Raw genomic sequence first — 26,497 nt, forward strand, 5'->3', positions numbered from 1 at the left:
CATAGCCCGATTTCACTTGCCAATGGTTGTCTCAGGTAGATGCAACTAAATGAGAAATTTCTGTTTCCTTCCAATACTAAGCTGCAGAAAAGATGTCTCTAAAAATACTTCTCTAGCTCCCAGGCAAGAGCACCATCTGGTGTTCAGCTAATTAAAGCTTTCAACCTGCATTTGGATCATTTTATTGGACTTCTTGTCTTTTTAATTATGTTTCTTGCTTGAGGTTTTTTTGTTTGGTGAGGTTTTTGCTTTGTTGATTTGGGGATTTTTTTTTTAGCAAATTTACTCTGCACTGGCTCTGAATTTCATTAAATAGGCACAAAAAAGCTGCAAAACAAGCTAAGAAAAACTCCTTAACTTTCATGGTGAACAAAGAAAAATAGAGCAAAAAGATAAATTGGTGTGGTTTTATATGTAATTATTATTAACCCAAACAACAGAGTATTATATAAGCTTTTAGAATACTGTCAATCTTATTAGTCATGGGTAGGCTGTAAATAAATCCTACCTTCAGGGATCTTAGAGGAAACACAACTGCTTGTTTGCACACTCCCAGTGTTCCGTACTGCCCTTTACCAGCTTTACAGCCCTCCACAACACTGTCCCTTCTTCCAGACCTCTGGCTATTCTCTCCAGGCAGAAGCCAAAATACTTCCTCCTCCTCCTCACTCTTCATAAAAATAGCACGTAGAAAATGCTTCCCAGTTATTTACCTTAACCATTTTCCATTCCAGTTGCCTGAACTTTCACTTACAGAGAAGCACCAGTTTTATGCTGAAAACTGTAAAAATAGTTTAAGCAACACCTGAAGACATTAATATCAGATTGTTCTTGTAAAACTGATAATCTACACACAGGCCAAGGAATTCAGCAATGGAGTTGGGCTAATAGAATTTACAAGAATTTAAATTCTCTACTTCTGGAGATGTGCTATGGATCCTCTAAAAAATACTGATTTTATTTACACCTACACCACTTTCTGGAATGAAAAGGCATTCAAAGCTTGAATTTTAGGTATTTAGAAAATATTTTTATGGAGAATACACACCAAATTTCTTTCTGAGATGCAAAGAAGGTGAAAAAAAGCTACACAGACTAAGCAACTCAAAAGCTAACCTACAATTAAATCATGCAAGAAGTACAATTCACTCTAAATTGAGAGGAAACATCAAATGTTGGAATCTCCGGTAAACCCAAAGGCTATACCAAAGGAAAAGAAAGCTTCCTAAAACAAGGAAAAAAGGCTCCCCCGACACTACAGACCCTATTTCTGATCTTTACCAGGAGAATGAATAGCAATTACAGCTATTACAAAGAAGAAAGAAACCCACAGGAATGGAAGAGGTGGTGGAAAACGCTTCCAAACTTAGAGACAACAGCCTATTTTACGCAGGCATTTATTCCTCTGCTACCTAAAACAGGAATAATTAACATAACCACTCATTTGCTTTCAGACTGGTCACTTCTATAAACATATTATCAAAGCCAGCTCTTCAACACCCTCTTACCTGTTTGTTGGAGTGGTGAAGCTAAAAGACAGAAGCTGATTCCAGAATGGGTCATTCTCAGAGATGGGCTCTGATCCTGACAGTTTCTGTAAGTACTCATTTTCTGGAAGCTCACTGATGCTGCTGCTATTCGCTCCCATCTTCTTTATTTGGCAAAGGTTTTTCTAAATTTTCATTTCTTTGAGAAAAAAAAAAAGAAGAAAGAAATATTTTAAGTCTTTTGTACAAATAAGGAATATGTAGACCCTGAGTTAGCCACCAGTAAAGCTTTAGATCACCTCCTTGAAAAATTATTAAGATGTAGGAATCAGGCACATAGGAATATATCAGAAAGATTTCCTTTCAACAAACTTTCTACTATAACATGTGTGGTCAAGAAAGATAGAAGTTTTTGTGCTATTCCTTCAGTCATCATCTCACTTGTATTTTAATAAATAATACTCAGCAAGAACACTGCTTCACAGTTGTATCAGTGCCAAGGCTGCTAGCAGTGGAGAAAACTACAAGAACAGAATTCACAATTTTAATGGGGGTGCCAAGCTGACAACTATTCAGAAATATGTTTTCAAACTGAACATGCACAGATAGAAAATTATTACTTCTGTAAAGATGCAGCTAATTCCTGTGCCACCAACAATTTACAACTTTAAAGTTCCTGCCTTAACAGCTCTTATCATGCTGTTATCAAGTAAGCAAAGGTACTACTGACATGAATCTCCTGACCTCTGTGAAATAACACGGCTCCTTCCAGGCAACTACTTCAACGGGAAAGAGCCATAAAATGAACACATCAAAAACACAATTGCTTTTTGATGGAACACTGCAGAAGCTGGCACTCCAAAACCTCTTTTTATATGTGTTGAACTTGATCTGCGTGAGGAATGAGAAGTTTTAAAATCTTCATGCTGCTTCTCATTTTTATAAAGAATTTAATTAACTAAGAAACCAACACAACGCTATCAACTATGTGCCACGTATAATCCCAAGCACTTCACATCTTTCCAGGGCATCAACTTCAATAAACTTCTACCTTTTGGGACAAAATAACCGTGACTGATTGGTTTATAAGTTTGTATCAGAAAAGGCATCGTCATCAAGATAAAAGTGTTGTGCAACATTAACTGCAACCTAAATACTCATTCCTGAGCTGGCACAAGACATTAATAACAGGCACAGCGGTATCAGAAGATGTAATCTACTACCCAGCAGCAACTTTTCCCTCGGTTTCTACAAAGATACAGATGCAAAGTATCAGATACAAGATATCAGATACAAGGATCACGACCATACTGATACTCTTAAACTCATCAACTTTGCAGAAGCAATTAAGTCCAGAAAACACACTTCTAAGAGCAATCAATATTAATAAAGAACTGTGCAAATACAAAGAAAGCTTACTGGAAAGAAACAAAAAGCTGTAACATTAGCAGCCATCATGGAATTCATATTTGAGATTTAGAGCAGCAGCAAAGTACACAATTATGTCAGAAACAATCAAGTATACAAATATGTCAGAAACAACCAAGTACACAAATATGTCAGAAACAACTAAGGGCCAGCACAGTCACAGAATAGACTATAAATATAAATATAAAATATTAAAGAGATCTTTAAAATGTGAGATCCTAACAAAAAAAAATGGTGATTATTTTCTAAATTTTATTTGTAGGAGATTCTACAGGCAGGAACACCTTGTACTGGACCAGGTTGCTCCAAGCCCCATCCAACCTGAAGTGTTTGCAACATGTTCAACTACTGCAAAAGCCAACAATGATGCTGTTGGCCCTGGACCTATACTTTGAAAACCAAACCCCATCCCTCTAAATGGCTTAAAGGCCCTACATTTAAACCTTTATTTCTTGGAGAAAAAACAAGTCTAGCCTCTGTCTGCTTCAAGTTCCCATTCTCTGCTCATGTTTTCCAGCTTACTTGCTCCAAGACAAACAACCAGTGGTGAAGGGAACCAAGAGGCAGCTGGAGCCCTGCCTTCAAATGCCTCCACCTTCACCTGGAACTCCTGAGCTCTCCATGCCAGAGCACTGACAGCGCCCAAAACCCTCAGTCTGTTCTCTTAAAATGAGTCACTGTATTCTCTATTTTCAAGCTACTCTTGCAGTTTGCTGCAGCTCCCAAAGCCCCCCACATTTAAACCACCTTCCCAGAAATATGACAGCAACTGGAACAGGTTTCAAGCTAATTCTTGAAAAGGAGTCACGCTTGCTTTCCAGATTTCCTACAGCATGCCAGCACATTCAATACCATTAAGACAAAATCCAAAACAAAGAGGGCTTTAACAGCAGGTCTTAGCAAAATTTTATTGTCTGTTTTCAGAGTCAGTGTCAAATCACAGTGCCCAAGAACAAGCCCAGTTCCACAGCCACGCTCCCAAGCAAACACGACAAGCTGCGGAGCTCTTGAGAGCTCTCCAGCCCTAATGCCCAGCTGGCTCCCTCCAAATCGCAGAGAACATTTTTCATTCCACAATCTTCCCCAAAGCGACAGTAAAATAAGGCACTGGCTGATTATTTTCTCCTCTAAATGAAATAAATATCAAGCCATCCAAATATCAAAATAATCCTGCTTGCTTGAGCTTTAAATACCTGACAGTAGTTTGTAGATAAGGAGACTCGGCGAGCTTTGACTTCCACTCATTCAAGAGCCCAGCAAATCTTGGAGCGATCAAACAAACATTCAGATTTTTTCGTCCTGTTATGGCCCAGGTGGTTTCTTTCCTCTCCTAAGTACACTACACTCACTATACCCCTCTGAAATAAAAACCTCAGCAAGTTCTACGGATCCTTCCTGTAGATGACTACACCTACAGACACACAAAGCTAACTCCTTCCATCAGGAACTTGTGTTATCCCAAAGCTTGATAAAATGCTCTGCAATGACTTCATGACACAGCCTGAGCACCTTCAGCTCCTACAATCTGAACCACGGGGCCTGCTTTACACAAGCAAGACATTTCTGAGGAACTCCAGCCATCAAATGACCCAGGAAACAAGTCTCTCCTTCAGAGTTCATTAATATCCTACTGGAAAAATGACTACAAACAATTTAAAATAGAAAAAAAATCAACATTTAATTTCCAGGTATTTTAACAACAGTAACAGATTAACCCCAATGCTTTAATTTAGCAGATTACATGCAAGTCATGAACTCAAACACATTTGCAATTCGACTGCTACTAAATAATATTTAATTAAATGGCAGTCAAATCAAGTATTTCTCTTAGAAATAGCTGCCTTGTGCTGAAAAGATCACTCAAATAAAACATGTAACCACTTAAATGTCCACACTGCTTTTGATTAAGAAGCATTGCCTCTGGGCCTGCATGCTGGTTAAGACAGTAGAGGTTCAAGTTATTGGATAATATAAAAGGTTCATCAGTACTTGGAACAGATTTACAACAGATTTACAGTATGCTTTAAGCAGTATTTAAAACATTTACTTATTTATTTACAATTTTTCCTTCAATTTCATAACAGCCCCCACTGCACAGAAGGCTGCACCAGGGGATCCCAAATAAACTGCAAAAAACAAGGTTAAACAACTTCTGCTTCCTCACATTGCTGAAGTGGGACAGCCCCAGTAAACACCAAATCACAGGAAATTCACACAAGGAAAGTCAGTCCTCACTCTAGCAGTAAATTACCAATGAAATCTGATTTACTTTTCCTTGAAATATGTTAAATAAATAAATGCACAGTTCATTAAAATAAGATTTTACAAAAAGTCGATTTACTTATCTGCCCCCCCACCTCCCCCCAACAAAAAAAACCCAAAAACCGGACACAACTTGTTATCACCTCATTTAGCTTAATTCAGTATTATTACACCCCCAAAGAAACACAGCCTGGTCTGCTAGTGTCATTCTCTATTAAATTCAGCATCTGTTTAGCCCCAGAACTTGGCTCCGTGATGCAGAGGCTTTAGAGCAACACAAGGGAGTTTGTTTTGCACATCAGGACTCATTCCAATCTCAAATTGCTAGGGGTAGGTATAGATCCCACGTTTACTGTTTGTTCTAGAAGATTTTAGTATTAATTATTAACAAGGCTTACAAGAATATAATTTTTCATCCGAAAGAAAGTTAAAAGCAATTCAGCAATACACATGGCTCACACAGAGCCATGTGTGAGCTCCTAAGTGTAACTCAAGGTACAGATATATACTGTTGAACTTGGGAAAAAATTTGTCATCCTCTACACATCTTCTATTTAAACAAGTTTAGACAAGAAATTAGAGTTCCTTTCAGGATTGTATCTCCTACTGGTATCACAACTTAATTGCTAATGCCGGAATTTTATCTGTCCAGTACAGTCAGCTGCCCCCTTCTAAAACTACACTTGTCATGGTCATCTGGCTTAGTCTGCAGATATTTTGAATAATATAAATTACATATATCTGTGGGATTTTCTTTTAATTATTGCTTTAAAGTGTAAGAATTTGAGATGGTCATGCACATGATTTTACAATGTCATCTGAGATCTGGCCACTGGATTGAGTCCTTAACACAATTACATGACAATACTGAAAACATCCTAAAACCTAACAAAAATTTAGTTTCTATACATAGGCGGGCCTCTGGTTACCTTTATAGTTTGCAGCTTTACGAACTATGGACACTGTTTTCTTTCCAAGCAAAGGAGCCACAACCACTGTAAAGATGAGAATATGAGGTGTAATGCTGCTCATTCAGCATTACCAAAGCACTGCACTGAGGTTTTTGGCTGATTCCTATTTCTATCCAAGAACTGCAGGTTTCAGACTATCTCTCACCCATGAGACATTAAAGTATCCCACAAAATCCTAAGATAAATCTTGCCACAGAGGTGTGAGACTACTGCAATATGTTTACACATAATTCTCCATACAACAGAAAACAGAGAAGTTAAATTAACAGTATGTATTGTTCAGCTCCAATATTTGAATTTTACTGTCCACACAATATATTCAAATTCTGACTACTCCTCGTGTTACAGCAATATTTCATAGATAAATAGAATGGTTTGTTTTGGAAGGGACCTTTATAGGCCATCCCATTCCACCCCTCCCATGGGCAGGGACACCTTCCACTGTCCCAGGCTGCTCCAAGCATCATCCAACCTGGCCTGGAACACTTCCACTGATGGGGCAGCCTCAATTTCTCTGAGCAACTTTGCAGCTTTCCAGACATTTTAAGTGTTTATTACCTGCATTGCTTGGGGAACTCTTTTGGGGAAGTTTTGGTGCTGTTAAAAAGGCTGAAAAAATCCCCCAAAATTGAGATTCTGTCTAAGACAAAAAGCAGTTATGCAAATACTTCATTCATACTCAGAGATCACTCACTAATTTTCACATAAAGAGGTCCCAAACTGTAAGAACTTTTATTTTACCAATTAAATTGGTAAGATTTTGCTAAGCAAAACTAATGATGCAGAAATACCTGGCAGTAACAATTCATGCCAATAAAAGAGATCTTCAGGAAAAAAAAAAACTTTACAATCCTCAGACTTTAGGAATTCTTGCCATTTTAGATAAGAAAAGAGCATTGAAATAGTCTTTGTTTTTAAAGCACGGTAACGAGTCAGAATATTCCAGCTACAATTTAATGCTTAGCAATCTTCAAACAGTATCAAACCACTATTAAAAATCCACCTTCTCTGATACACCAATTAGCCACAACCACACAGCCTGGTAGATTTCAGAATGGAATAAACACATCCTTCAAGACCAATTAGAAAAGCTTCCTACTGTTTTTAAGTTAATGAGTTACACAGTAAAGACTGTTTCTGCTCACTTTACACTGATTTGTAATTTTCCTCCCCTTTTCTACTGCCTTTTTGGCAACTCTCCTTTCACTCCTTCCTTCAGCTCCCTTTACCCACCCCTTTTACTTTTACATGCTGAAACTGTTCAGATACATACCAAATCCCCTCTCCCCCAGAAAAAAACCACCAAAACCACAAAAACCACAGTTTTATGAGAAGTAGCAGACAGGCAAGCTGCTTTTGTGACAAACACAAATTAAGTGCTCTTTCAGAGAACCTGGCTGACCATGACAGGGTCTATCTTTGCAGCTTGGAGACCAATACCATCTCTCATAGCTTTCTAGATAATCCTCTGTTTCTCCACTACCCACTATTTTTCAGACACTGCCAAGTTTGATGGCTACTGTCAGGGATAAAACCCTCTAACCTATTTCTATTTTTGCAGTAGCCCAGCACACTAACTATTCACCAGGTACCAAAACATCTTCCTGTAAAGCTCAGCACAACAGGACAGAAGTATTTTTGGACGGCAGTGAGAAATGCAACAAAATTATGAAGCGGTCCCCACAATGCCTAAGAAAAATAAAATAAAATAAAATAAAATAAAATAAAATAAAATAAAATAAAATAAAATAAAATAAAATAAAATAAAATAAAATAAAATAAAATAAAATAAAATAAAATAAAATAAAATAAAATAAAATAAAACATCTTAAGGTCTTTAGGCAGCTCTCAACATAAATCATCTGACTTGCTCACTGTTTACTCAGCTGGACGAACAAACACAGCATCTCTCTCGGTTCTCCTGCTCTGCTCTAGTGCCTTTCCCTTCCACAATAAGGACCTGAATAAGCAGCAGTGCAGTGGCATCAGAATGGTCCTTCTGGGTTCCACTGAAGCCTGAAGAGACTTGCACACAGCAGAAGTGATCAATCTCAACAGATTTACTGCAGGCAAAGAAGGCCCTCACAAGGAAGGCAAGCAGATGAAAAAACGAGTGATGACGCTGTGTTTTCTGCTCCAGTTCCTTTTCCACAACATTTTCGTGGGAGTCAGTCATCAATAAAAGCCTAATTCTGAAGAGCACAATCTGCTTCCTTCATGTCCCACCTACGGTACAGTTGTTCTGCTCACAACTGAAGAAGGGATTTTTCAAAACCTTCATGGTGAGGCAGAGTATTTCAAGCAGCAGAATTCCGATGTGAGTGAGCCCGGATGTTGTGGTGCTTCCCCAAACTGCTCAACAAGGGATGCTATTGTGTTTGACAGCTCACCCTACACAGTTTGTCACTTTTTAATAAATGCTCTGAAAGGAGATGACAGGAAAATGAAAATCTAAATTCTATAAATGAGACTGAGATGTACTGATCGTGTTTCTCTGTGCCATCTCAGAAAACTAACACGTTTTCATACACTCCATAATCTCTAAACTCCAGGTTACTGGTGATCCACTCTGCTAATTTCTGATCACCAAATCTAATAATTTTAATAAGCAGATGCCCACTTACTAATCTCAAAATACCTTACTTCAAGTGAACAACTAGTCACCTTCACAGGTCACCTTCAAAGCTGTGTTCTGAACTGGAACTACTGACTCACAGGAGGACAAAAAAAAAGGAGGACAACCTTCAGTTGTAAGAGATCAAAAATAATTTACACAAAAATGCCACTCCAACATTTCACCTCACAACAGAAACTTCTGATACAGAGTGCTCTAAAAAATATTAAAAAGTTACGTGATAGCCTCGAACACTAATAAGCAAATACAAGCTTGTGGCAAACTAGAGCCCAAAATTATCATATTTCCACTCAACAGGTATTGGCCTTTCCATTAGCACATCTCCCTTAGTGACACAGCCAATCTAAATGAAGCTTTTTGTCCTCTATTCCCTCAGTCACCATTCCCTGGCAGGGCAGGGCAGGGCAGCAGGTACCTGTCAAACCTCTTGAGGAAGCTTTTGCTGAATCTTGCATGTGAAATGCCTTTCTCTCAAGGTATTTCACAAGTTCAGAGAGCTCCTGTTTAACTTTTACAGGTAAATAAGCATTTAAGCATTTAAGGACTTTGTCCAAGTTACAAAAAAGCAATTTATGCAACAAAACATATCTCTAGTCCATTAATACAAAATCCCACAAGATCAATTAAGGAGTCCTCAATTTTGTTCATTTTTAGTGCAGGCAATTACACACCCATGCTAAAACATTATACTTGTGGCCAAATCTCTCTGAACTTTCAAAAGCCTATCTATAAAATTTATCACGAGTTAACAAAATTTAAAGCTACAAAAACTATAAAGATCACTTTTCTGTTGAAATTCCTATGTAACAACTTAAGAAATAAATCTGAGAGCAGAATGACAGCATCAGTTTTACAAAAACATCCTGTCACAGAGGGCAGGAGAGGTAGTGTGCAGGCAATTATGAAAAAATTTAATCATGAAGAAAAGTACCTCTATCCTTACTCTTACAATCCAACACCCTAAGAAAAGGTCAGCACTCAAATACAGCTAGTGTTTTTTGGAGTACGTGCAGAAATAAATTCTTTAATCCAATTAGTAAACACTGTCAGAAGGGAAGAAGGCTGGGTCAGGCACACCTTGTAATTTCTGTGTAAAACACCTGTCACAAAACTATTACAGGTAAATAACACATTTTTCAAAAGTTTCAAGAAGTGAAAATTCAAATACTATCTCCACTCTCTGCAGTGGGCAGGTATTTCTGTAAAGGTTTTGTTTGCTCTCACCAGTGAGATTCCTGCTGCGAGCCAGGACAGGTGTGCTGGAACTATAAAATGAGAACAACAAACTGAACTTTAAACAAGTATACCAAAGCGATATGGAGCTTAAAAATAAAGACAAATCAAGAAGGAGCACAACCCATACTGAGACCTGCCTTCACAGATTAGGAACAGACAGCACATCAGAACCAACTTTGCTGGTTTGACATTCTCTACTTCCAGAGGCCAAAAAGAGACTTTTATTACCACAAATACAGCAATGGTTTTCAAAAACAGTTTTACACCAACTGATAATCTATGATGGATTATAGTGTTGGAAATTTGGTTCAATATGAGAAGGCTTTGATGACTTTGTCCCTTTCCTCTATTTATTTAAAAAAAACACTCAGCACCTCAAAAATCAATTTATAGTAATTCATTGTTTCTAACTGAAATGGAAGGTGGGTTGGATATGACACAAGTCAGGCTAAACATAGCCTGATTTAATAAATCAAGTGGCTTCAGTATGGAGGGGATGCTAAGATTACTGCTACACACAAGTATTTCCTCCCTATATCACTATTGGATGTAAGTAACACCTGCCTAAAAGCCACAGTAATGTTTCAAAAAGATAATTCAAGCTTCAAACAGATGCTCAGATGTTCATTAAAAGGCCTGCATTTGTTTCAATACTGGTATATTCTGGTATATGTAAAAGTTTATACAACTATTTTGGTATCTGTGCTCTTCCACAGTTTGGGCACTAACCCTATTTTTGCAACAGGATTATTTGGCTCTGCTTTTGAAGTTTCTCACAGCTGAAGACCTAACTACAACATAAAAAAGCCTGTTAAGCAGAAAGACAAATCTGCTCTGTATGGGTAATAATTTTATACTATATTACAATCATAATTTATATTAAAAATATTATATTAATATGTTATATAAAATATATCACCTATCTTCAGGATCCACTGCAAATTGAGTTACACTTGTCAGGGTGTGGGATTACTTCAAGGTGATACAGACTTTCCACTCCATAGAATACACTTTGAAAAATACAGTTAAAATCATTAATCATCTACTGTGGCATCAGTTCAGCAGCCACCAAACAGGATTTCTTGCTTTTAGTGACTTTTGTCAGTCATCAGCATGTTAAAAACATCTTAAGATCTTAAAAACACAGCATGTCAGAAAATGCCAGAGGGCAGGCACAGATTTTGGCACATTGGGAATTAGGAATTGCTGGCTGGGAGGGTGGGCAGGCCCTGGCCCAGGGTGCCCAGAGCAGCTGTGGCTGCCCCTGGATCCCTGGCAGTGCCCCAGGCCAGGCTGGATGGGGCTGGGAGCAGCCTGGGACAGTGGGAGGTGTCCCTGCCCATGGCAGGGGCTGGAACAGGATGATCTTTAATGTCCATTCCCACCCAAACCAGTCTGGGATTCTATGATCTCCAAATCTTCCTCTTAATCTGATAAAATCACTGGAAGGAAGCAGCTGATCCATCTGAGTCCAGCAGTAATTTGCTACAAGTACTTTTTTTACTGATTTAGCAGGAGGGATTAGAAGCCCTGCTGGCAAAACATCAGCAGGGGACTGTCAGAGGAGGAGCTGAGGGATGCTCCAGCCAGGTGACAGTGCTGAGCTGGGTCCAGCATTCCCCGGGCTGTCCACCGGCCTCTGCTGATGCAGCAGCAGTGGAAAGAGAAAACAGCCCATGGAAACGACAGCAGGAGGCCTCCCAACTCCTGGCACTCTAAGGAGAAACGACAACTTTCTAGCCGGCCCAGCTGGAGCACCCAGAACGTTTTTCAGTTGGGAATTGACACAATGTGGGATTACACAACCCTGTGTTGGGACACGGGACCCAACCACCCGGGAGCCTCCTTCCACTCCCCTGCACTCCAAAAGTGATCCGTGATGGAAATATCAACAGCTTCCTTATTTCTGCAAACACCTACAATGATTAAAACTGCAGCCCAGCACGCTATCCCTCAGCACAGGCAAGGGAAAAAATTAGATTATGCCCCACGAACTCTCTACGCCCAGCACAGATTAAAAAGAATAAATAAACAATCAGTGCTTGGCATGAAGGCATATGAGGTAATGCAAAGCCCGGCAGCTCAGATGAGATACCAATTTCAATTTTAAACCTCACTTTTGATAAATATTATCATTCATAAGTATAAAAACAGTGTGGTAGGAGTGAGGAGGCAGAGCGAGCCCCAGGAGTTCTGAGATGCTGCAGTAGAAAAGCCTCCGTCGAGAACGGGATGGAAAATAAGTCAATTTATGATCTAGCCATGAACAATAAATATCATTAAGACCACATAAGAAAAAACGGGTATAAATCTCTGGCTTTCCAGTCCTGGGCGCATTTAAAGGGACACAGGGACATCCCAGGGACCCTGAGGGATCACAGGATCCCTGTGAGGGAACACTCACGGTCTGGGTAAAGGGACACAGGCACATTCTGGGAACCCTGGCAGGGATCCCTGGATCCCTAAGGGACACAAGGACATCCAGGGGACCCAGCGCGGGATCGGTTCCTGGATCCCGAAGGGACACAGGTACAACCCAGGAACCCTGCGAGGGATCCCGGGAGATGCCCCAGCCCGGGCGGGGACACGGCGGGTGCCGGGGCCACGGCAACTCTCCTCACCGCCGGTGTCGAATTACGCAAGGCATCCCTCCGTCTATCGCGACACAGGCCCGCGCCACGAGGGGACGGTGACGTCGGGGCAACCGGGGGATCTCGGGGGCCCCCTTCGGAGTCGGCGGCCGCCGGGTCCACCCGTCGCCCTTGCCCCTCGAAGGCACCGCCGAGGCCGCGCTTACCGTCCGTGCCCTGGGCCCGAGGTGGGTGGCGCGGTCGGTACCGGGGTGCCTCGGCCCGCGCCGCTCCCGGGTCCCCTCACGGCCCCTCACGATCCCCGCCCGCCTCCACGTCGCCGGCCCTTCCCCGCTGCGCGTGCGCGAGGCCCGCGCGGGGCGGTGCGCGAGGCACCACGGGAGTTGTAGTTGTGACGGGCGGGGCGGCCATGACACCTCCCGTGTCAGCCCTGAGCTGATCCCCAGCGTGGGCAGCAGGGCAGGGGGATCCTGCCCCTGTGCCCCTGGGCTCAGGTGAGAGCCCACCTGCAGAGCTGCCCCAGCCCTGGCTCCAGCAGCACAAGGAGCTGGAGCTGCTGCAGCCAGTGCAGAGGAGGCCATGGAGCTGCTGCCAGGGCTGGAGCCCCTCTGCTCTGGAGCCAGCCTGGCACAGCTGGGGCTGTTCAGCTGCACCAGAGAAGCTCCAGGGACACCTCAGAGCCCCTGCCAGGGCCCCCAGGGGCTCCAGGAGAGCTGCACAGCCCCTGGGGACAAGGCAGGCAGGGACAGCACCCAGGCAATGGCTCCCACTGCCAGAGGGCAGGGACAGATTTTGGCACATTGGGAATTAGGAATGGCTGGCTGGGAGGGTGGGCAGGCCCTGGCCCAGGGTGCCCAGAGCAGCTGTGGCTGCCCCTGGATCCCTGGCAGTGCCCCAGGCCAGGCTGGATGGGGCTTGGAGCAGCCTGGGACAGTGGGAGGTGTCCCTGCCCATGGGATGAGCTTTGAGGTCCCTTCCATCCCAAACCATTCTATGATTCTTTCTGATTCTCTCCTCTGCATCCCACATTTTCAGTGGGACTTGAGGTAAGCCCAGCGAATGGGACCAGCAGTGAATGTCTGAGGGTGGGATGATTTACCAGGCCCCATCCTGCCCTCGTGCTGCTTAAACTCATTGTTTCTCCAAGGGTAGCCTCCAAAGTGGGGCTCTTGTGCCATCAGCAGCAGGTTCCAAGGTACCCCTTGGCTCGTTAAAAGGGAAACTCTTCCCAGTCTTGTCCTGAGTTTATTCCCACATTCCACTTGGTCCGTGACAGCAAATACCCAGCCGGGCTGTTCCCCATCCCTGTCCCTGGGCAGTGCATGCCAGCAGCAGGTCTGCAAACAGCAGCAGGTCTGCAAACAGCACCGTGGGTGTAGCCCTGAGCAAACACTGCCACATTGCAGCTCTGGGGCTCGGCCCTGCTCACACAGCGCTGGGTGGCAATGGCTGCGCCCACAGAGCCGCGGCCTGGCCAGCAGCGCGGCTGTGCAACGCTGTGTGACAAAATGCAAAGGTTTTGTACAGCAACCCCCGTGCCAAAAACAAGCATTGGGGGTTATAAACACATCTATTCACAATGTGGCAATTTGTGTTTCACTGTCATCCCAAGGACAGGTTGGGCAGGGCTTGGAGTGGCCAGGGACAGTGGAAGGTGTCCTGAGGGTGTGACAGGAAGAGATTTAAGGCCACATCCAACCCAAACCATTCAGTGATTCTAAAACAACAGTGAAACAAAAATACAGGACTATTACCTAAAAGCATTTCTAATACAAAATAATAATGGCAAACATGGCCTTCTAGAGCTTTTCAATTAAATTACTGCAACCAGGTTCACAGAAAACAGGAATAATGGCAGCCTGTTCCAACCAAAATATGATTTGGTTCAGCAAGCATTGCTCTAACTGCACAAAGATAATCCCTTCTTTCAAGTCTCAGGCAGTTTAATGAAACAGTCATTTCTCACTGAAGGAGATTTTAGTTAACCTAAGTGTAAATTAAATTTCTCTTCATTTCCTTCACCTGCAGCCTCTGCAGACACTGTTCTTTCAGCAATAATGTTCTCCATTGTACAGAAATCATGAAGGAATGACCCAGAGGACTGAACCTCTGCAGCATGTCCAACAGCTCCCGGAATTCAGCTGGGACATGATTGCTCCATCTGGGCAATAACAGCATAATGTGCTACTGTCATTAGATCAGAATTTATTTTCAGTTTAGACATTCTCAGCAGCTTATCATGTGCAGTTTAACATGCCAGAATTTCCTTTCCTGTCAGGATCAGGCCATCAAAATAATAAGCAACATAAAATTAATTCATTTTATTTAAGAATTTTTGGCATATATTTGCATTTTTAAAATGTGTTTTTCAACTAACTTCTTGGCATCCAGCAATTTGTGCAAACCAACACACAGAAGGTACCGTTAAGACCTTCTCATTAAGAAAAAAATACTTGAAATTAGTTGATTTGAATAATATTTTTTCAAATACTGAGTTATTGATCTTTCCTCAGTAGTATTTAAATAAAGCCAGAGAGGTTTAATGCTGAAGAACTTAGGACTAGATTTGCAGTTCTTTGGTCCCATAAAGATGCCAACTTTGTTATTTTTTAAAAGTCTTCAGTGTAAATGGAGCTGCTACTTGGTCTAGGGAACTCTGCTAGATGTCCACGTGCCACCATCAGGTGCCTAAACCTTTTGTAAATCTTGTTTTTAGCGAGTAACAAGCACGTGGGAATTTTCTCAGTTAAATTCAACTCACTTGATCAATATTATTCTGTCACGTGAGGATTTCCTTAATTTCTGCCTGCTTGTTTTCCTTAAAGAAGGCTTTGTGCACTCCTTTGCGTCCCTGCAGATGATCTCATGCACTCCAGCACAGACCTGGGCCTTTGCTTTCACTCGGTTTTCATTTAACTATTCAGAACACAACAGGATTATTGACCTATTCTTGCAAAAGAATAGGGGCAGAAGAGTTATAACACAAATCTCCCGACAGGAATTCCAGTGAAGTGCCTCGCACAGAAGGTTTTGTGATGTAGATTGCTCCCTTTAGGGTTTAACTGCAGCTCATAAAAGCAGTGGAACACCATTCCAGAGACGATAAACGTGTAATCTTACTTGCATTATCTGCCTGTTTTCGTTTTTGCAGTTTTTTTCAGAAGGCCTGGTGTTTAAATATGGTGCTGGAAGCCTGGTGATGCAGCCTAATTTACTATACACTTTATTTTCTCTTTTATTGTTCAATGCATTTTCTTCTGTAATAATATCCTAAATAACTAAAAAGAAAACAATTATGCAGACTTCATAAATTGACTGAATACATTTACAAATTAAAGGAGCCCCAGTAAAGCTCTTGCTCTACTTTTAGTTGTGTTCCCAGCTGTTTAGAGGTGGATATACTCTAAAACTATGGCCTATTTATGAGGCGCCCAGCATATTAAAACAGAATGGAAAAGATAATCTCTTCAGCAATGCTCAGGACGTCAGAACACGAATTCTTGTTTAGCAGAAGAGCTGCAGATTGGACCGGGCGTGACTGAGGCACCTGCAGTGCTGGGGACAGCTCTGGGCCCTCAGCACAAGAGAGACACCGAGGGGCTGGAGCGTGTCCAGGGCAGGGAACGGAGCAGGGAAGGGGCTGGAGCCCCAGGAGAGGCTGAGGGAGCTGGGCAGGGGCTGAGCCTGGAGCAAAGGAGGCTCAGGGGGGCCCTTGTGGCTCTGCACAGCTCCTGACAGGAGGGGACAGCCGGGGGGAACAGGGACAGGAGCAGAGGGAACGGCCTCAGGCTGGGCATGGGCAGGCTCAGGGGGGATGGCAGGAATAATTTCTCCATGGAAAGGGAGGTCAGGAATTAGAAGGGGCTGCCCAGGGAAGTGTTGGAGTTCCCATCCTGGAGGTGTCCATGTGTAACACTCAGTGCTCTGACAAGGTGGGGATTGGTCACAGGTTGGACTCACTGGTCGTTTCCAACCTAAATGATCCTGGGATTCAGTGATCTTGGAGGAAGCTGCAATACACTGATCCAATGGGGGGTTATGCTCCAAAGATGAGCTAAGAGCTGATTAAACAGCAATTACATACTCAGGTCTGAACAGAGTTTACTGCTTAAGGAAGAGAAACAGCATTAATCAAGGCCTGACACAGAGGCGTCTGTGCCTGAGCTCACTGCAAAGTCATGGCTGTGGCTGCAGGGGCACAGGATCTGTGAACACTGCAGAGCCATTCACACCAGGTCTGACCAAACCAGGCACTGGCAGGAAACGAGGCACCTCACCAAGGGCAGCAGGCAAAATTAGATACCAGAGTAATTAATTAACTGCTGAGAGAAATCACGGCCACAAGAATAACACTGGACCACAGTGACAAGTCAGGGACTGCCCATATAAAAAGTGCATTTTTAGGCCTGCCTGAGAGAGGATTTTATGGAAATTAAATCATAAAGAATAATTCAAAACTGCTGAAATGGTTTAGTTTTGAATCTTTTAAAGAGCTCTCTGGTCTGGCAGACAGGGAAAAGCAGGAATTACCACTTTCATTCCTTACTAAGCACAGGGACACTTAAAACGCTTCACAGCTGAGATGCAGCTCAGCAGCAGAATCCATGTTGCCAGGAAGAGGCAAAGTCTGCCCAGCTCATTTTATCATGAACTCAGTTATTTTAGGGCCTCCTTCTGCCTGGGGCCTGTCTCCAGGTTTTCAAAGATTTTGTCACCACTTGAAGTGTTTATAGCTCTGAACACTAAGAATTCTGTGATTCTGTGCAAGAATTGCATGAAGCGACTTATTTTTAAGTAAAATCCCGGTTTATTATAATGAAAATTCCACAAGCATGGTAAAGAGGTTTTAACTGGATGCTGAATTTTTTTTTAAAGCCAGAACTTCGCCATTATAAATCACTACAACAGAACATAAAGCAACATTCTCTTGCATCATGCCTCAGGGAAAAAAAAGGCATAATATTTCAAGGAAAATAATTAAGGAAAGTATCACATCAAGACTTTCTGCTTTTAGTAAGCCAAGTAAATTTTCTATGCGGCATAACTCCTCTAGCTCATCCATAGACTTGACATGAAAAATCTAAATTCTCCATAGATAAATTATGAGCTTTTGTTGTCACAATGCAGTCCACAGTTCTTCACCAGGAACAGATAAAGCCTTTAAGGTGAAAGCCTCAAGTACTGCACTAGCACTTAGTGACATCAAGATGCTAAGATACATTTGCCTTCCATAGACAGATTTATTCTTACGTTATTTAACCTAAACTCTAATCACACCAAACAGATGGCAGATGAAAAGTAGTTCCAGCGAGAAAAATACAAGAACATCAGCTTTCAAATATTTTAAATAAACAAACAGCTGCCATTTTAGTGGCAAAAGAGACTTCCTGCAAGCAATTAAGTTTTTTATTCGGCTAAAATGTGCACAGAAAAAAAGTCTCAAATTGAGAGGAATATCAGCAGTTCATACTGGACATGAGGGAATAAAATCCTCAGGAATTAACTCCTTCAAGCTGTTTTCTTGTCATACACTGCAGCAGATCCCTTTGCAGGACTTCCATTTACAATGCCATTGCTTTCCAACTGCAAACAAAAAACAGTGTCATTAATGAGATGTCAAATTAGAACTTCACATCTAAAACAGGAACAGCTGGTGACAAAAATGGCTTTTAGAAGCAAGGCCAGCAAAGATGTGTGGAGAAATATTGAGCAAGAACGAAAAGTGGTGGTGTCTGTGTAGATTTACAAATGATTATTGTTTCAGGGGGAAGGGAGGAATGAGAGCAGCGACAATATTTACAAGTCTGTATTGTGACAGAAGATAAATAATAAAAGCATAATTTATATGCACTAAGCATCCCCCCATTACAAGTGGCAGAGCTGGCTGAAGAAAGGGGCTGTTTTTAATTTCTGCTTGTGACTCGCCAGATATTTGACTTTTTTCTTTGAAAGAACAGGCAACTGCTAAAAAAAAAAATTAATTAAGCTGTTTCAGTATACAGGCACAAGTCATCCAAGACCAGAAGAAGCAACTATTATACTAACTATATCTTGAAGCACCAATTCCTAGCTGGCACAGTAGTGGTAATTGCTGTTCCCAAGAAAACAGCCACCAAAATATCTGTAAACACACCCAGCTGTTCATCCTCCTGAGCTACCACTGGGTGGCTCATCCCGGAGCTTCCCCGCTTAGGTAGGAGAATTAATCTTACTTTATGGCCCCCAGGTCCATCCTCCTGGTCTCTCTTGGCAGCTGCAGGTCCCCGGGGGTCCCCAGTGCTGCCTCCTGGCCCCTGCTTGGTGCCTGGTGGCTCCTGCACTGCTTTCTTGGGCCAGACACGCTTGATGAAGGGGGCGACCATGGGGTAGATGTAGGGCTCCAGAAACTTCTTGTAGACCCAGAGCAGAACAGGGATCACGATGCAGGGAATGCACACCATGGCTCCCTCCTGTGCTGGGACAGAGATGGTGAGGGGGGCAGGAAAAACAGCTTAGGTGGGAGCGTTTGTGTGCCACAACCTGAGAAAACACTATTTACAAAGTAAATAAAATCCATATTTCATATTCAAACGTAGATTATTCTGAAATTATTAAGCAGCTGCTAAAGCTTCAAAAATGTTGTGTGTTCCACTGTTATAAAGCTTCCAACAAAGGGAACATTCTTGCCATTTTAACAAAAAAACCAAACCATTTTGCTATTAATTCATTAGTCCTACAGATGCAACTAAGGAAAACAAATTCAGGAAATAAGAGTTTTTGCTTAAGCCACATAAAAAACAGTTTAAGCAGCAAGCTGCCAGTATTAGCCCAGTTCCCACTATATTATGAGTCCAAAGGGTTTGTTTTGCTCAACTCACTTTTATTTAAGGAGAAACTAAACAGCAGAAAGCAAATCCATCCAATGAGTTGCTACCACTGAAGGGCAGGACAGTGGAAAAGGGGAAAAAATTCCAATCAGGATTTGACAGAATTAGCACATGGGTTACTTTCTTCCTGCTGCCCTCACTTGATCCCACACCAGCCCCATACAATTAACAGCTGGAAAATGAACCATGACCTCTCTCTGAAACCCCACAAGTCATCAAAATTCACACCTTGGGGTCTATGCTAAAAAAAAAAAAAGCAGAAAAGCAAAGCAAGGAGGCAGAGAGGTCCAGCTGGGAGAGGAAGCAGTTAATTAGGACTGGACCTGACCCTGCCAGTGCTGACAGCAATACATTAGACACACTCTGCTGCCACACAACTTTGCCCTTCACAGTCCCCCTCTCTAGGCTGCTGACATCTCAATTCTCACACCAAGAAGCAAAACAAAAGCTTTCCAAGATGGAGAATGAAAAGGCAGATGTGCACACCTCACTAGGGACCAGTTTTGCTTTTTATTTGATGTTATCCTGAAGATTTTTATCCCTGTGGAAAAGCAGAATATCAATTTCCAGTTGACAGCTTCCAGGTTCTGCTCTGGCTGCTTCAAATACACTTTAAATCTACTCTCTGGGTCTGAGAGGAATCTTACATTGAAACAACACAAATGAGGTAACCCTTTAAATCTATTAAAAAATATATATTTCAGATACTGTCTCCACTAGAACTTCCTAAATATTAAATTTGCAGAAAAATGTGGATTCATCCAGCAGCTGAAGAACATGGCTGGAGGGAACACCTCAGGCTGTAGAATCATTACAGAATTACAGAATTATTTGGGTCACAAGAGAGCTTCAAAATAATTTCCTTCTATTCCCTGCCATGGGCAGGGACACCTCCCACTGTCCCAGGCTGCTCCCAGCCCCATCCAGCCTGGCCTGGGGCACTGCCAGGGATCCAGGGGCAGCCACAGCTGCTCTGGGCACCCTGGGCCAGGGCCTGCCCACCCTCCCAGCCAGCCATTCCTAATTCCCAATGTGCCAAAATCTGTGCCTGCCCTCTGGCAGTGGGAGCCATTGCCTGGGGGCTGTCCCAAGGAAACATAGCCCGTGTTGTGCTGCCTCTGCAGCCGCTTCGTGTCCAAAAGCTCCTGCCCAAAAATCATCCCTACCTCCGCCTGATGCACCAGCGATCCCTGGGATCAGCGTGGAACACCGTCCTGACGAATTCCTCCGGTGTCCTGGCGACGCTCGGCCAGCTGTTTAGCAAGGACAATAAACAAAAAGGAGAAAAGCGGAGTGAGGGGGTGGCCGGGCAGGTGATGTCCTGCGGCGGGCGGTGCCGCTGCCCTCGGTGAGCCCCGGCACGGAACGCGCTCACGGACGGGCAAACCTCGGCACGGCACGGCTCGGCTTTGTTCCCAGCGCCCGGAAAACGCCGCAGCGGCAAACCCGCCGGGTTCTCCCCGTTTTCCATAAAGGATGAGGAGCCCGGGAGGCGGCCTGATGTCAGGCGTTGCCGTTCCGCTCTCCGGGCGCGGTTGGGGCCGGTGCAGGCCGTGAGCCCCCGGCTAGCGGCGTGGCCAGGCGGCGTGGGCCGGGCGGGGCGGGGGGCAGGCCGGGTGAGGCGGGGTGTGGGGAAGGATCCATTCTCTGCTCCCGGTGCTCCGCACCCACCTGCGCCCGCACCGGAACGGCCCCGCGCTTCCGGGGCGGCGCTTCCGGCCAATGGCCGTCGGCAGCGCGCGTCACGTGACATGCCAGGCCCCGCCCCACCCGCGCGGACGGGCACGCGGAGCGGATTCCCGATTATCCCGGATCGGGGACGGGGGAAATGTGGGATGGCCCGGCAGCCAGCGGGAACACGCGGCCCCGCTTGGAGGGCCGATGTTGGGAAGGAATTGCTGGCTGGGAGGGTGGGCAGGCCCTGGCCCAGGGTGCCCAGAGCAGCTGTGGCTGCCCCTGGATCCCTGGCAGTGCCCCAGGCCAGGCTGGATGGGGCTGGGAGCAGCCTGGGACAGTGGGAGGTGTCCCTGCCATGGCAGGGGGTGGGAATGGATGGGCTTTGAGGTCCCTTCCCAGCCAAACCACTCCCTGATTCTGTAACATTCACTGTCCCTGACCCACAGCAATGCCCAGCGCGAGGTCAGAACTTGTAGCAGAGCAACACAATCAATCCACATTTTAAAAGGTTTTATTTATATACATCTGTCCAAGCAGATTTATTCCCGAGCCATTAGCTTTTGCTTCTTCAGCTTCTTCTGGGAGATCTGGGAAGCAAACACATAAAAAAGAACAGTGAAATGAGACTTCCCAAAACATCTCAAAGTTATCTTTTAGAAGTGCTGCGAACTGTTAGGAATTGTTAATTGGGAATTCACTGTTAATTAGACAAGCACTACATCGCTTGCAGTCTCTAAATTCAACTTATTGTCTTGTACACACCCAGGGTTCACACACACAATGCTGTAGCTGCTTTGAGGGAGGAAAGAACCAACCCTCTGTGCAATTAAAAAATGGTTCTCATGGCATTAAAGTGCTTAATACTTATGTTGGAAATTTAAAAAAATGGGGTTGCTCAGAAAAAACTGATTTTTTTTCATGGGCATTCCAAAGGTGTCCTAAGATTGTCATCACAGCAACCCCTCTCTGCCAGCCCCTCGGCTGTCCTGACATCATAACAGGAGCAGAGCACACAACACAGGGCACACAACACCTGGTACCTTTTTCTTTTGGGCAACTTCCTCCTCTGGCTTGGGCACGATCTGCTCCTTCTCCGTGAGGATCATCTCAATGTGGCACGGGGAGCTCATGTAGGGGTTGATCCTGCCGTGGGCCCGGTACGTGCGCCGGCGCATCTTGGGAGCCTTGTTCACCTGGATGTGCTCGATCACCAGGGAGTCCACATCCAGACCCTGGCACGGAAGGAAATCTGTGAGCCACTTCCATCTTTAAGTAATTAATTTCTGCAGCAAAAATGTGAGGAATCACCCCAGACACTGCTGCTGGTGAATGAAACAGCCAGGCCTAGTGATGCCATGAAGCTCAGGGTTTTCCAAGAATTCACCACTGACACACCCAGGCTTGGTGGTGCCACGGAGCTGAGGGTTTTCCCAGGATCTGCCAATGGAACTGCTATTCTTGGCAGTGTGGTGGAGACGAGGACTTACCAAAACAAGGATGATTTAAAATGACAAAGTCCAGCCCCCACACATCAGAAATAATTTAAAATTGTGCTGATGGGTCCTTGTCTATCGTTAATTCATGGCTATTCAAAGGTGTAACCTATTACTCCAACATTGCCAACAAAGCTACAAGACTAAGCACTGTAACTAAGACAGCAACTGACCATATCAGTTATTGATTTCACAGATTTTGAGATATCTGAACAGCCCTTTTGTGTGAAATTTTTAAATTTAGTATTTCCCTGTAAAAAACTGCTGCTGCCATTTAACTTGAGGAACACACACAGCCTGCTTTAAACAGGGAGCCACACCAAACCCTCCCTACAATTCAGTGTTGTGGATGAAGCAGGTGGGAAAAGGCTCTCCAGGTCAGTGATAGCCAGGCCATGGATGCTGAGAGAGGGCCTGACACCACTGCTTTGTGCTAACACCCACCTTGAGCTCAGCGTTGCTCTCCGCATTCTTCAGCATGTGCAGCAAGAACTCCGCGCTCTTCTTGGGCCAGCGGCCCTGCGTCCAGCCCCACTGCTTGGCCTGGAACGAGAGCAAACAATGGGAGTCTGCTTCTGGACTGGTCCATTCCTGTTACCTTCTACACACCTTCAACTTGCCATTACCACAGAAGGGTTTGGGCTGGAGGGAACTGCAAAGTTCACTCAGTGCCACCCCTTGCCATGGGCAGGGACACCTCCCACTGTCCCAGGCTGCTCCCAGCCCCATCCAGCCTGGCCTGGGGCACTGCCAGGGATCCAGGGGCAGCCACAGCTGCTCTGGGCACCCTGGGCCAGGGCCTGCCCACCCTCCCAGCCAGCAATTCCTAATTCCCAATGTGCCAAAATCTGTGCCTGCCCTCTGGCCGTGGGAGCCATTGCCTGGGTGCTGTCCCTGCCTGCCTTGTCCCCAGGGGCTGTGCAGCTCTCCTGGAGCCCCTGGAGGCCCTGGCAGGGGCTCTGAGGTGTCCCTGGAGCTTCTCTGGTGCAGCTGAACAGCCCCAGCTGCGCCACGCTGGCTCCAGCAGGTCCCTATCCTTCCTGTGCTGAGGACCCCGTATCTTATGGATATAGATAGATATCTTATGAGTATGGATTAGAATGGATTATTATCTACTTATTTTGCTGTACAACCAACCCCACAAAATTTAATCCCTTGCCTTAATGCTGCCAACTAGATGCAGACACTCCATAGAAATGTATCCTCTGGAATGAACAGCCTTTCCTCCCTCTTGAGCACCCTGGTCTGGTAGAAGATGTCCCTGCCCCTGGCAGGGAACTGGACTGAGATGAGCTCTGTGGACCCTTCCAACCCAACCACCCCGTGATTCTGTGTTTTAATGCAAGTTTACCACCAGCAATGACAGACTGCACCCACACTCTGTCCCCATCCCCTTTCTGTGTGAAGCACCCAGAGGCAAAGGGATTCCCAGGCACTCACCTGGGCGCACCTGCCGACGCCGCCGTTGTAGCGCCGGAAGGGGACACACTGCTTCTTCAGGGTGACATCCTTCAGGTACTTGGTGGCCTTGCGGATGTGCATGCCCTTGATGGCCTGCGCCGTCTCTCGGGTGTTCTGCCAACACAGGGCACAGAAAAAACCTCTCAACAAATCCTTACAGGAGACAGCACCAGCTCAACCACCCCTCTGTCCCCCCTGGATACAATTCTTTCCACTCACTAAAGAATACCCAAGTCTCAGGATGGAAAATAATTAACGTTTTTAAACTCTGTTACCACTTTTCTAACCGTTGGTATGACTGCCACTACTAAATTTGTGTCTCCAGCACACATTGTTATTTATTTATTTATTTTTAAACTCAGCGGCTAAATCAAACACGGAAATATGTAACTCTTAATAAAAGTACAATTAATGTACTTATACTATTCATAGCTCCTCCTGTTTGGCCACTAATCTAAAACGGCAAGATTCGGGTGGATAAATTGTTACTAAAATGTCAAATACAGCACCTCACAAGAACTGATGAAGAAACACTGGGAGAATTGTTAACAATGTTGCTTTCTCTAAAAGAATTGTAAAAGAAGGAAAGGCTCAGAAATAAAAATTAAGGATAAAAGATCGGCCTTTTAGACAGCATTTACTAATTGTGTAAGCCAGCTCTAAGTATAATCATACCTGTTCAAAATAAAAAAATAAAACTTAAGTGAAAACTTGGTATTACACTAAGCAGAAAGTGATCTGCTAAGTTCTGGTTTCATGATTAAATAACACTTATGAGTTGTTCTCTGCACCTAAGCCTTTTCCAGAGGAACTGAGTTCCTAGTGCCAAACAGCACACAACCAAAGAGTGTAGGAGAAATTAGACAAATTTCACACCAAACACTAGCCCAGTGTCTGATAAATTTACTCCAACTGTTTTTCTGCTGTATTTTGTTATCTGAATTAGACAAGGACAATTTTAGAATCCAGACTCTAATTTTTTGTGGGTGGAAACCATTACAAGTAGCTGACAGCAATCCTTTAGTGATTAAAGAGTAAAAGACACTTGGTGTGTCTTTTAAAAGACACTTCCTTAAAAAGAGGAATATTGGGAAGAAATTCCTGGCTGTGAGGGCAAGGAGGGCCTGGCACAAGATGCCCACAGAAGCTGTGGCTGCCCTTGGATCCCTGGAAGTTTCCAGGGCCACGCTGGACGGGAGCTTAGTCCCTAACCACGGCAGGGGGTGGGAAGAGATTATCCTTACAATCCCTTCCAATCCAAGCCAGTCTGGGCTTCTTTTAAAAAATAACAAGGAAAACTAACAAAAACTACGTAGAACAGAAAATGAATTTACGATTCCTGCTCATCACACACCCCTTACCTTGAAATGCACACGCAGGTTAGATCCCCGGGACTTGCATGCTGCAAGAGAGAAAAAGCACCAAGTTTTAGAATCAAAGCCTCACTGGCTTCCGGGAAATCCCACACGAACTCTCCTGAAAGAGCAACTCACATTTCGTGGGGTTCTCCGGATCCAGGGAGTAGCGCACCATCTTGAGAGCTCAGCTGAAAAACACCAATTAAAACATATTAAACTTCTAACACTGGCACGCAGGGCCCGGACTACTCCCCTTACCGCTGCAGCTGCTCAGAATTTACGCATTCTTTTCACAGTTACATCCAAAGGTGTCCTAAGAAAGTCATCATCGCAGCCATGGATTTTCTCAGGCCTGCCACTTCCCCGCATCTGCGCCCGCCCTCCCGCGCTCCATCCCGGGAAATACCGCGGGTGCGGGGCATATCGTAGCGATCCCGGTGTCCGGGACGCCTGTGGCAGGGGGGATGGGGCGGGATGGGGGCGGATGGCGGCGGGTGGCGCGGAACCAGGCCGACCATGGCTGCTCACCTCGGGGCGGCGGCCGCAGAGGAAGAGGAAAGGCGGGGCGCGCCGCCAGCGCGCGCGCGTCTCGCGAGATTTCCGGCGGGGACGGCCCCCCGGGTAGCGCTCCGCCCCCAAGATGGCGGAGGGTCTCGGTGTGAGGGTGGTGTGCGAGCCGGCCCGCTCCCTCGCCGAGTCTGTGAATAAAACTTGCTCTGGGGAAAGACATCGCGGCATTCGCGCTGCCGTGGGGTATTCAGCCTCAGCTCACGGTGCAGGTGCTTTTAGCGAGGAGATCAGCGTGCAGCTGGCACAGCACCACCGCCCGCCCAAGGGAGGAGATTGCCCCGCGCCGATCCGCTCTGAGCACCTTGAACGCTGTGAGCGGTGTTGGTCACTGCAATATAAGAAAGATATGAAACTGTTAGCGCCAAAGGGATGGCTACGGAAGCGGTGAAGGGGCTTGAGGGGAAGCCGTATGAACGGCAGCCGAGGGCACCTGGTGTGGAGGGCGGGGACTTTTACCGCAGT

The 26,497-nt window shown here is 44.7% G+C and overlaps 3 protein-coding genes and 2 non-coding genes across 10 annotated transcripts in view; all 5 read right to left on the bottom strand.

Annotated features, from left to right (window-relative positions):
- DYM (dymeclin) overlaps nt 1-12,925 on the bottom strand; it is a 210,015-nt gene extending 197,090 nt beyond the window's left edge. For both annotated transcript variants that reach the window (XM_059492245.1, XM_059492246.1), the window contains exons 1-2: nt 12,817-12,925; nt 1,509-1,686 (exon numbers count right to left, since the gene is read on the bottom strand). In XM_059492245.1, coding sequence (XP_059348228.1) covers nt 1,509-1,648 — 140 coding nt within the window. In that variant the 5' untranslated portion in view covers nt 1,649-1,686; nt 12,817-12,925. The remainder of the gene's footprint in view (nt 1-1,508; nt 1,687-12,816) is intronic.
- Nucleotides 12,926-17,394: 4,469 nt separating this feature from the next.
- On the bottom strand, nt 17,395-21,184 carry CZH18orf32 (chromosome Z C18orf32 homolog). 5 transcript variants are annotated; one of them, XM_059492103.1, is made up of 4 exons: nt 21,148-21,184; nt 20,643-20,729; nt 18,823-19,059; nt 17,395-18,193 (listed from the first exon to the last, which is right to left on the bottom strand). In XM_059492103.1, the coding sequence occupies exons 3-4, from the start codon at nt 19,048-19,050 to the stop codon at nt 18,119-18,121; spliced, it is 303 nt and encodes a 100-aa protein (XP_059348086.1). In that variant the 5' UTR covers nt 19,051-19,059; nt 20,643-20,729; nt 21,148-21,184; the 3' UTR covers nt 17,395-18,118. The 5 variants fall into 5 exon arrangements, with proteins under 5 accessions (XP_059348086.1, XP_059348087.1, XP_059348088.1 ...); XM_059492104.1 differs by lacking the exon at nt 21,148-21,184 and adding an exon at nt 20,864-20,968; XM_059492105.1 differs by lacking the exon at nt 21,148-21,184 and adding an exon at nt 19,468-19,525.
- A 464-nt stretch (nt 21,185-21,648) lies between these two features.
- Nucleotides 21,649-26,035, bottom strand: RPL17 (ribosomal protein L17). Its single transcript, XM_059492133.1, has 7 exons — nt 25,994-26,035; nt 25,601-25,653; nt 25,469-25,509; nt 24,087-24,221; nt 23,091-23,189; nt 22,194-22,385; nt 21,649-21,740 (listed from the first exon to the last, which is right to left on the bottom strand). Exons 2-7 carry the CDS (start codon nt 25,638-25,640, stop codon nt 21,693-21,695), a joined length of 555 nt encoding a protein of 184 aa, XP_059348116.1. The 5' UTR covers nt 25,641-25,653; nt 25,994-26,035; the 3' UTR covers nt 21,649-21,692.
- Nucleotides 22,044-22,112, bottom strand: LOC132087150 (small nucleolar RNA SNORD58). The gene has a single exon (XR_009420464.1). It is a non-coding gene; the product is annotated as a small nucleolar RNA SNORD58 (small nucleolar RNA).
- On the bottom strand, nt 25,731-25,799 carry LOC132087151 (small nucleolar RNA SNORD58). Its single transcript, XR_009420465.1, has one exon. It is a non-coding gene; the product is annotated as a small nucleolar RNA SNORD58 (small nucleolar RNA).
- Nucleotides 26,036-26,497: the final 462 nt, after the last annotated feature.

The sequence above is a fragment of the Ammospiza nelsoni genome, chromosome Z (genome assembly GCF_027579445.1).
Source record: "Ammospiza nelsoni isolate bAmmNel1 chromosome Z, bAmmNel1.pri, whole genome shotgun sequence".
Taxonomy (NCBI): Eukaryota; Metazoa; Chordata; class Aves; order Passeriformes; family Passerellidae; genus Ammospiza; species Ammospiza nelsoni.